Genomic DNA, 11,349 nt, shown 5'->3' on the forward strand with positions numbered 1-11,349 from the left:
TGGAATGAGAAGACTGTGGGGTTTCCCCACGAGTATGTGCATCTAGACACACAGTCCTCCGACAGCACGGGGCAATCATCCCCTTGTTGCCAATCCTGCTTCTAAATTATAGGAGGAGAAACTGAGAAGCAGAAAGCCTCCAGAGCTGTGCTTGACCTCCCATGGGTGAGCAGTTAACATTGGGAGCCTGGACGGTGTCGTAGAGTACAATTCGATGCAGTCATCAGCCGGGGCTTTAGACAAGGACCCGCTCCCAAAGCAACCGAGGCCCTAGTCATTGAGTCCACTCCAGCCGACAGCAGCCCTGTAGACGCATCAGGACCCCCTGCTGGCTTCCCAGGCTGTGGTCTCCGAGGACTGCCGCATCTTTCTGCTGGACAGGGTGGCTGCTGTGTTCAACCTGCCTCCCTTTCAGGCAGCACCCAAGCACTGGACCTCAGGCACCAGGGCTCCTTCCTGATCATGCCGGGCCAGTACCATTGTTGTCAGGGCAGGGAGCGGAAGAGATTTCAAACTCAGATAAAATTTATGGAGGTACATACGTTATGAAGGCTTAACCCAGACAAAGCCACCTCATCTGGATGAGGGGAGCCAAGCCATGATGGTGTCCAGGGATTCATAGACACTCAACCACTTACATAGGATACTGTGTGAGTCCAGGTGGACTAGAGAAACAAATTCATAGACACTCCTATGTGTCTAAGAAAGAGCTTTCTATCAAAGAGTAATTGTACCTTAAGAAAACATCCCAGTCCAGATCAAGTCCGTAAGTCCAATATTAACCCATATGCCTGATACCAGTCTCTAAATTCCTCTTCAGACTCAAACAATACATGCAATGATGCTGAGTGCAGGAAGATCACAGGGTGGAAAGTCTTGTGGATCCAGTGGCAGTAGAGGCATCTCAGCGCTGGCAGGGGTCTCCACGTGGCTCCTCCAGCTCCAGGGCTCTAGCACAGCTCCATGTGTCATGTCAGTAGGAAGATGAAGCAGCGAGAGAGAGAGAGAGAGAGAGAGAGAGAGAGAGAGAGAGAGAGAGAGAGAGAGAGAGAGAGAGAGTGTGTGTGTGTGTCTGGCCTCCAGTGAGCTATTTATCTCCTAGAGCCTCCAAAATGAGGTCATCGAGCTGCAATCTGATTGACAGGCTAGACCCACCCCTTCACAAGTTGGCAGGGATGATTATGTAACTGCCACAGATATGAAGTACCAAAGGAGCTATCACAAAATGATGACCATTGTCGGCGGGAAGGGCCCGTGACTGAGATGCATAGAACAGCATACAGGCTCCCTCGGGCCCTTCACACAGGCAGTCTGTGTAAGGCTTGTGACCGCACCGCCATGGAGCCAATTCCAACTAGCGGAGCCATGAGGACAGGGTAGTGCGCTCGGTGGGTTTCTGAGACTGTAATTCTGTGTGGGAGTAGGAAGCCTCATCTTTCTCCTGGGGGAAGCTGATTGTTTTTGAACTGCTGACCTTGCAGTTAGCAGCCCAATTGATAATCCACTCTAAAAATCTAAACTCGCTGTCATCGAGCCAATGCTGACCCATAGCGATCTCCTGTGGGTTTCGGAGAAAAAGCCCAGGCTTTCTCCTGCGGAGCTGCCAGTGGTTTCGAACTGCTGATCCTGCCGTAACCGGTACACCACCAGGGCTCCACTACACTGCCCCATCCAGGGCACACCCAGGAAAGTCCTCCAGCTGGACCAGGTTGCCCTTCCCTGAGCAGGCTGGGAGGGAAATAGTCCTCCACTTTGAAAACTCACTCGACCCGAGAGCAAAGCTATTGGATGGAGACTGGATTTAGGTGGAGACTCAAAAAAATGGCTAGAGGGCTTTCACTGTAAACTTAGTGCTCAGGATTTGAGCACAAACACACATTTATTCATACATTTCCAAGAGCTTCCGCTTTCCTCTGTGCAGCGGATCCTCGGAGCTTTGATGCGCCCATTCCCACTGTCTCATGCCTGTTTCTTCTGCTCCTTCTCTGCCCAGTTCACCTCCCTTCACCTTGCGGCAACCTGAAGGCGAGCAGGCATGGTGCTATCTGAGCTGCAGAGTAAATGGCTGGGAGGGGACGTCCCATGCCCTGCAGAGCTGTTTGAACTAAAACAGTAAACAGGGAACTTTGTCCCCTAGGGACTTTATAGCTCTGGGTAATCCCCTGGGCTGCCTCAATCCCTCCAGTCGCTATGGGGACTAATGATGCGGCCTCACACTTGAAACTGGAGGGCAGAGTTTTATACCAAGGCGCTGTTCGATTCGATGGACTCGTTTTGAAAAAATGGAATCTGGTGGAAAAATGGGAAAAGCATTTGTGTAGACCCCAACTCAGCTCTCGTTCAAGTATTGTCCCTGACATTTCTGCTCCCGGACAAAGGCCTCGTTACTGAAGGCATCGCTGAGCAGGTATCTGACTCACGTGTACACACACGTTCCCTCCTCCACTGGCCCCCCTGAGCCCTACTGTCAGCCCAGGCGCTCAGCAGCACCTGCATCCTAGGCCCCACCTTAGCGGCATGTTTCCATGGTGCGAGCTAGAAAGTTGCTGTAAAAGAGATATAGTCGAGGACTTAAATGAACTCAGTCTTCACTTACCAGAATTAGGAGGCTCAGCTGTCTTAGAAGCAGAGCCCGGGGCTTACGGCTTGAGGCCGTCAGAAGGCTGCTTCCTCCAAAGAAGGCTACTTTGGGTCAGAGGATGGGAATCCCTGTCCCCACCATCACACAGGAATAATTCGGGTCTTTGCCTACAGTGCTCCGGAGTCTCAGGGCTGCCCCTGCTCCATATCCCTTCAGGTCTCCTTGGAAATACTGGCAAGGCATCTACCCCCGGTTCCGTCCAGAGACAGGCCCATGAGGAGCCAGGCTGCTCGCTCCGGCCGTGCCATGCCGTTGCCATTTCTGTCTGCTTTCCTCTGCCGCTCTGAAAAGGTCGCATGCTTTTCTAACGATGCCTTGAAAGCCAAGATTAACCCGCTGACAGCTCTTTTTTTCTCTTTGGCCTCCAGCCCCCGGGTGTAAGGAATCCTGAACTTGAACGAAACGGACTCTACCCGGCCTACACTGGACTGCCGGGCTCCCGGCACTCTTGCATTTTCCCCGGGCAGTGTAACCCCTTGTTCGTCAGTGACGAGAGCAGGCGGAGAGACTACTTCTGAGAACAGAAGAGCCGGGAGGGCCTGGCGCCTGCGCCACATTGGCCGCTCCGGGGACTCGTGCGAGCCACCCTCCAGTGGCAAGCAGAAAGCGGGACAGGCGTGAGGGGAGTGACCGCAGTGGAAGGGCACAGGTGGGGCCTGAGGACGTGGCACCGCGGGCTGCCCATCTGGGACCTTCCTGGCTGCTGTGAATGTGAACTTGGGCCAATACAAAGAGCGTTTCCCACGCAGAGTAACTCCGACGTGGCCACTCGCCCGCGAGACGACTGTTCGTTGAGGCAAACCCCGAAGCTTCCTGGAGGGGGCCTGGGGGAGGGCTCCTTTCGGATCTCTGTCCAGACGGGATCCTAAAGGGCCTCTTCCCCTCCCACCCTGGAGTCATTGCAATTTGGTGATTTAATTGGAAAGCAAAATCCTGACTCCGGTGGCTTCCTGCCTGGTGCCTGCATGCGGAACGACCATTGATGCGAACCGGACGGCGCAGGTTTGAAGATGCTGCAGCTTAACGGGCGGCATTTTAATAGTTTCTGGGTCTGAGGATGCCACCGTTTCCCAGCCGCGGTGCGTGGGGCTGGGAGTGGGTGAGGCGCAGCGCACGGCCCCACGTGCTGGCATCCAGCCAGCATGTTTACTTGAAGTCGTTTCTTTCCCTCTGCAGTGAAATCAGCCTTCTGCAAGTGAGTCTGGCTTGGGGCACAACCGCATCTTCTATCGGGTTTGGGTTTGAGGTGCCCAGCCGGCCTGTGGTGAGCCAACAGAGACGCGCCTGGGGGTCTGGCCCTGGTGGATGGCCTCGCGAGCTGGAACGTAGGGAGGAGTTTTCTAGCAGTGAGGGCGTTGCCTGGGACCCGGGAGTCTGCCCCCCACCTTGGAAGCCAGAGCTGCCGTGGATGAAATGGAGCTTGGGGTGCAGGTGCATGTGCATCTGCAGGTGGTGTCTGAACTGGGAAGAGCCGTTGAGCGTCCTGCTGTGGAAGGTGGTTAGAGAGGTGGACGGCAAGCCGCGGGCATTCTGAGGAAGGACAGGAGCTTGGGCAAAGCCCTGCAGGAGTTTGCTTCCCTGCTGGTGTTGCTTGTACCCATAGTCCCGTGCACCAGCTGTCAACTGCTCAGAGCTGTTTGTTCATGGAAGAAATCACTCGTGTCAGCCACAATTGGACGTCTTTGTACTACTGTGTCACCCCCCCATAGAACCAGGGTTATGAGTCAGGTCAGCACCGCAGGACTAATGACTTAGGCTTCGGGCCAGTTAGAGAGCTGAGAGGTTGCCTCTTGGAAGGACGTTCCACAGGTCTTAGGCCTTATACCTGTGAGGTGGATGCTACACTGGTGGGGTGGGGTGGGGTGGACTGGGGTGGGGAGGTCTACCCAGGGCTCCTTGTTTATTGTCAGTCCCCACCTACTTGGAGGACATCCTGGCGTGGGAATGAAATCAAGAGACCCCAGAGGAAAAAGAATCCTTCCCACACGGAGGCTGGGTGAGGCGTGGCTCACCACAGTCCGGCTCTTGGGAACAGATCTCCAGCCTTGTCAGTGAGGACAAGGTTGCCATTCCCATGTGAGCATGTCCTGCCTGGGCAGCATGGCCTCCTCTGCTCACCACCCACCCTGTGCGCAGGAAAGCCTGTCGGGCGCCAGGCATCTTGGTGCTGAGATGCACTCAGCTTGTGGAGTGGACTCACAGAATCCTGTCTGTGCCCATCCATGCCAAGCGAACCTCTCAGAGTGGCATTCCACCTCGTGGAGACCATAGACCTTGCCTCTCTGCTTAATCCCCTCACCTGGGCGGCTCTCTGCAGCTCACCGACTTGACGCCTTTGTGAGGCCACCCAGTTTGTTGGCACTTTCTGTGAAACCTTGTTTCCTCCCAGGACCCACGGCTATAGGAAAGCCCAGGTGTGGGATTCGTTCCCGGGCACACACTCCCACTTCCTTCAGCGGACATCACAGCTGAAGTGGTTTACACACGCACACACATACACACACACGCAGGCGAGCATGCCGTCACCCCTGCCTAGGGGCTCGGAGCCTGTCCATGCCACACAGTGAAGCGTTCTATCACAAAAGCATCTTTGAGAAAAATCCCAGCCCGGGGAGGGGCCCTGTGAGTTCCAGGAATGCCTCCGTGCTACTAGGTTTGGTCCATGTGGAGCAGGCTCAGAGTGTAGTGCGTTTTCAATTGTGAAAGACTGAAGCATGGGCCATGCTGGGCGGACGTAGCGCCCACAGTCGGGCGACAGTGAGAGGGAGCGGAGGTACATCTTGAGAGTCAGGAGGGTCCCAGAGTGCAGGTAAGCAGTTTCCTGTGTCCCCAGCTTCCCAGCACTAGCTGCCCGCTGTGGGAGGAAGGGCAGTGGCTCACCCCTCCAGGAGGAGCCTGCCCAGGCCAAGGGGAACGGCCTGTTGAGCAGCAGCCTCCTGTGGACCCACAGCCTGGCTGGGCTAACAGCTAGCAGGGAACTCTCCTCTCTGGCGCTGCATGGAATGTGTGACTCAGGTAGAGTGGGGGCCTTACTGTAGTAGAAGGTGGGGGAAGGGGCGGAATGGCTGTTACCTATCCCTGGAACGCTGAAGCTTCTGCCTGGAAGAGCACCGTGTGTGGGGGGGGCACCCTGATTATCAGCAGAGACACGCACCCTCTGCCCTCCCAGTGTGGGAGGGTGGATGTGAGCTCCACCGCCACCAGTTGCCGTAGAGCCAGCTCCGAGTCATGCAGCCCCACGCATGTCGGAGCAGAACGGGGCTCCACAGGGTTTACAAGTTTGGGGCCCTTGGGAAGTGGATCGCCAGGCCTTTCTTCCAAAGTGCCTGTGGGTGGACTCCCAACTTTCAACCTGGTTAGCAGCCGAGCATATGAACTGTTTGTACCGCCCAGGGAGCACGGGGCATGTATGCTCCATCGGGACTGACTTCTCTTCTTTCCCTCATGAGCCAGCGCAGGGCACCACAAGGATACAGCTAACACCCCTCATGCCCCTGTCATGGGGCAGCGCCATGCGAGAGAGGGAGGCTGACGGGAGCCCATTTCTCAGACAGAAACCCTCAGAGAAGTCAGAGCCACGGGTTCAAAACCCAGTCCGCCTGACACGCTACTGCACTTCCCTCTCCCCCTCCCTGCCTCGTCCTCTAGGCACACGCCGTCCAAGGAGGACAAGAGAGAGTGGACTTTCAATCGCCAGGCAATAGCCAACCGAATGGCATGAAGCGCAGGAAAAACGTTTCTTGAATCTCCTTTTGGGGAAAAGCCCTTCGGGTTGGGTTTTGCACGTGCTGTTGACACCGGTGGTCGTGGTTAAGAAAACAGTGGTTGGCCTGTGCTGAGTCGAAGTGTCGGGTAACGTGGCTTCGGGCACAGGAGGTGTGAGATGTTGGCGGGCTTTTCTAGAAACGTGGCCGGAAGGCTCCGGCCCTCGGGTTCCCTCAGAAAGCTACGGAGACAAAGGTTTATGAACCATTCCCGGCGGGGTTGGGAGCAGAGTCCAGTGGGATGTTTTAAATGCTGCCACGTCCTCCGCCTGTGAGAGGACGCTTGTTTTCAGAAGCAGTTGAGGCATGGAGAGCCAAACTGCTAGAAGGATGGTGTCACGCTAGCGGCAGGGCTTGAGGTTGTAGAAGGTGCGCCTAGGAAGGTCTTTGAAGCGGTCACCCTTAAAAGTCGGCTTGCGGGCACATCCCCAGAGGGAAGGGTGCTTTCCTTAGACCGTGAGTCTTGGGAGCTGCCCAGGAAAAGGCCCAGGCAGCCACAGGAGCGCTCCTCCCACGTGGCTGGGTGGTGCCCCTCTGCAGCCGCTTGCCCACCTGCAGCTGCCCAGGTGCCCTGCCCTCTGCCTGGCCTCCAACAACCAGAAGCCAGAGCTGTCGGGGGCGGGGGGGTGTTGAGCTTGATAGCCCAAACGGGTTGTGACCCCTTGTGCTACTCCAGGTTTGAGGGGAGAGACGGTTTCACAGTGTTGCACCTTGTTTTAGACTGCCCTCACCCCAAGAGGGGCTTTTCTGTCGAGCGGCTTCCGCACGGGTGAGGGGGGCACGCCCTCCTTGGCCACGTGTCCCTCTGAGGGCCTCCTGGCCTGTTTGGGAACCGAGGCAGGACTTGGTAGTGGGATTTGTCTTTGGTGAGGGGTTCACTCATGGTTCTTTTCCCCCTGGAAAGGAGGCCTGTTAACTAACATACGAGGGTCATGTGTTAACATACGAGGGTCATGAGACCATTACATGCCCCTTCGTGGCTCCTGTAAAGTCTCCCTTCAGAGTGTTTCCAACCAGCACACAAGGTCTCAACTGTCATAGACAAGCCAGCGAGACCAAAGGGGTCAACGGACGGCTGAAAATAGCGGCTGGAAAGAGGACATTCCAGGGAGTCGAGTTTTGGGGGTGCATCTGATGCGTTTCCGGTGGTGAGACTGGCGAGGGCTGGGGCGTGGGTCCTTCCGCAGTGTGCAGGGCGCCCGCACGGACAGACGCGCACTTCAAGGGCAGGGTTCTTGGGTAGGCAGGACAGGACAGGGTCGGGATGGGATCAAACCAACGTCCTCCAGACAATTGCTTCACTCTCTGGTTTTCCAGCCTCACCTTGGCCTATTGTAACGGAAAATGGATCCTGTCGTCATGGGTTGCTGTTTGCTTTGTTAGTGTTTGGGTTGCTGGAGTTATGCCTACATGAAGCATATCGCTGGCATATGAACTGTCCCCGTTTCTCTCTGTCGACCTTTCAAGTGTAGCCCCTGGCTGATTGTGTTTCAGTCCACTACGAGAGTGTTATTTAAAGTTGTACTATACTTGCAACCTCCACTAATTATTCAGTACTGTAGCAGCGAAGTATTATTTGTAAGAATGTGGTTATTTTTTATACACATCCACTGTAAGTCTGGCGTTCTAGTCAGTAACATGATGCAATAAAGGTAATATCATTTTCAGCGTGTGTGTTTTCTCTGAGTAATAAACACACCAGGCCAGAGGCCAACAAATTGTCCTTTAAGAGGTGTCACAGGACCAGCCAAGCAGACGGTGCGTCCCTGCAGGGTGAATGCAGGCAGCCACCAACCAACCAGGTGCTGCCGAGCCAACTGTGACTCATGGCGACTCCAAGAGGGTCTCAGAAGAACTGTGCTCTGTGCAGACCTCGGGGCTAGACCCCTGGGAATTGATCACCAGGCCGTTCTTCCCAGGAGCCTCTGGGTGGTTTGTCGCCACCAATGGCTCTCCCTGAACCTGTTCACTGTGCAGAGAGGCTCAAGTCCATTCCATATCCTCAGTGCCAAGTACAATGAGGAAGTGCAGATCTGATGGGTGGATGGGCAGGTAGACAGACGTCATGGATGAAATGACTGATTCAGGGCTATCACCTGCTTTTGATTACGTGTTTCTCTCTCTCTCTCTCTGGGTTGGAGGGTGTCAGTAGCTGATTCAGAGACTGAAAATGTCCCTCCAGACATCCCCCACTGCCACCCTGTGCCAACTCTTGACGTGTCGGGGGAGCAGGGGAAGCCAGTGTACCTCTGCTCTGTGATGGAGAGCATCTGGAACTTTGTGACTGTGGAAGGTGGGCCTTCCTTGCATTTACAGTGGTGAATCCTCGTTGCTGCCTGGCTAGGTATTGGTTCTGTTGGTGGCGCTGTCTTGCATCTACGAGCCAAGCCTCTGAGATGTTTTATGTCCATAACCTTGGCCCTAGAGGCGGCCAACAATGGCAGACTTGGGCATGGTGGCAGCTTAGATTGGGGATGCAGCCCGTCCCACAGTGCTGATGGGAGATCACCAGCAGCTCTCCTCTCCCAACTCAGCTCCTTCCCACTCAGATCTACACAACCCTGCAGTTACCTGAGATCTTGGCAGGAGCCCAGTACTGGCCTCTGCCGAAGGCTGTGGTCATCCTGTCATTACCAGGAACAGCAGGCAAGGCCTTCTGCCCATTGACCAGCTGCCCGGGAGCTGGCTGGCATTGCCGAGCCTCCACCTCATGCTTCTTTCGACCTTTGGACTTAAAAGACTTCAACAGTGCTCAGTTTCCTGGGAACTAATGAAAGCCAGGGGTTCAGGACACAGGTTGTGCAGGCTAGAGACCTGCACTGAATACTGAAGGACGGGGGCAGCTGTCAGTGTCCTGAACTAGATTACAGTATCATGCAGCTGCCTGACTCGGGGAGCATGAACTTCGGATCAGAAAGAGATAAGAGCAACTGCAGGAATAAAGATGTGAATGTTCATTTTTTATTGCCCTCATAAACCCCTGCAACATTACAAGACCTGGGCTCTGACAGCTGGTACGGAGACGCTCTACCCTTTTTATGGAGAGATTCAGACAGCATTTCAAAAAATAATATTTATGCTTTGCCCAGGGTTGTGATGTGAAAGGTAGGTGTCTGCCTGGCTCCCTGGTGCCCTGATGGGTCAAGCGAGGTAATACTTGTTGCCTTGAAGAGTTTGTCATGAAGATCAAAAGGGAGAAGTCATCGTGTGAATTACAAAGAAGCATACAGATAGTTGTTCTCTTTAATAGATCCCTCCCCCATACAGAAAGAAAGGAGCCCTGGCTTGGGGGGTGGGGGGGAGCAAGTGCACAGGGGCCATAGTGTGACATGTGTTGGACTGCCAACCCCAACGTCAGCAGTTGGAACTCACCAGCCACCCTGTGGGAGAAAGATGAGGCTTTACTTCTGTAAAGAGCCACGGGGGCAGTTCTACTCTGTCCATAGGGTCCCTGAATCAGAATCCACGTAATGGCAGTGAACTTGGGAATATTTGGGTGGTTGGGTGGTGGATGGGTATACCAAGAGAAGAAAAGGTGATTTCAGGGCTGATAACTGTTATTTCAATGCTGACTTGTTAGTGACCACATTTATTTACTTATTTATTTGTTTGTTTATTTTTGAAATGCTGTCTGAATCTAGATTTGAGTTCCTGGAGCGAGGTTGGTTGGTTCTGCTTTTATGAGCTCATCAATTACCAAGTCCTCACACTCCAGGCCCAGGTGCACAAACAACTAGGGACAGTGAAATGATTACAAAATCTATCCTCCCCCCGCCACAGGAGAGCCACCAAGTGTAGCTAACCCTATCCTGTCTGCCACACTGAAGCCACCATCTGCCCCCCAGCTTGCTGCTGCCCTGTCTCCCGGTGCAAACTCCTGTGCAGCTATGAAGGAAACCTTCTCGTTTGCAGCTGCAACCAACTAAGGTTCTGTCTCCTTTCTCTCCAAATGTCTCTGCGCCGTGCCCTGCTCTGATGCTTAATGCTATGCCTCACCTTGGCTAAGCTATGGTTCTCAGGGGGTTGGCAGACAGTGGTTACGTCCTTGGCTGCTAACTGAAAGGTTAGCAGTTCAAACCCACCAGCCACTCCAAGAGAGAAAGATGTGGCAGTCTGCTTCCATAAAGATGCACAGCCTTGGAAACCCTATGTGCAGTTCTACTGTGCCTAGAAGAGGCTCTCTTGGCATTCGCATCAACTGAACTGCAGTGGGTTTGGTTTAGGTGTTATGTAACCATCTTCCATTTTGTGATCTGATGTGCGCGGCCCATCAGTTGATTGGGAAGTTTCCTTGAGGGTTTGGCCTGTCTCCAGTTTATAAACAGATGTCCTGGCAAAGCTTATCCGGCATGCATTCTTCTCATCACCTGACCTCCAGATCTTAGGATGGAAGCCTGCCGAAGTCTCTGACCCGCTGCCTGACCTGCAGATTTTGGATTCACCAGCCCCGTAATCCTGGGAGCCAAAAGAAGCCTCCAGCCTGCCACCTGACCTGCAGATTTTGGGGTTCACCAACACCTGCAACCACAGGAGCCCTCAGAAATCTTGAGCCTGTTTCTTAATCCACAGACTTGGCACCTGGCAACCTCCGCATTCCAGAGAGCCATTTCCTTGCCGTTATATAAGCCATTTCCTTGAAGTAAATTTCTCTCTTTGCTTGTATCTGCTTTGGTGATTTTGCTCCTCTGGAGAAGCCCGGCCAAGACCCCTTCCATCCAAAGAACTGACAATATGACATAATCTGACATAATATGATCCTACATAATAATCACACACTTTCCTGTCCAAGTGTCTTCATGGACTCTTCACTCCTTGAGGGGGCCAGTGGGCTCTCCATTGTCAAGGCTGCGGGGACAGGGGTCAAGGCTGTCCTGATGAACGTTGTCTGCTCAGTCCCTCAGTAGGATTCTCTAAGACAGAGAATGAGCAGGTGAGCCGAGCATG

General features: G+C 54.1%; 1 protein-coding gene across 3 annotated transcripts in view; it reads left to right on the plus strand.

The window, feature by feature from the left end:
- Positions 1 to 11,067, plus strand: part of HEG1 (heart development protein with EGF like domains 1) — a 105,033-nt gene extending 93,966 nt beyond the window's left edge. For 2 of the 3 annotated variants that reach the window (XM_075556309.1, XM_075556308.1), the window contains one exon: positions 3,010 to 8,072. In XM_075556309.1, the coding sequence (XP_075412424.1) occupies positions 3,010 to 3,159 (150 nt within the window). In that variant the 3' untranslated portion in view covers positions 3,160 to 8,072. Of the gene's footprint in view, positions 1 to 3,009; positions 8,073 to 10,783 lie in introns of those variants that run through there. The other variant, XM_075556306.1, reaches the window with a different exon arrangement.
- Positions 11,068 to 11,349: the final 282 nt, after the last annotated feature.

This window comes from Tenrec ecaudatus, chromosome 8, assembly GCF_050624435.1.
Source record: "Tenrec ecaudatus isolate mTenEca1 chromosome 8, mTenEca1.hap1, whole genome shotgun sequence".
Lineage (NCBI taxonomy): Eukaryota > Metazoa > Chordata > Mammalia > Afrosoricida > Tenrecidae > Tenrec > Tenrec ecaudatus.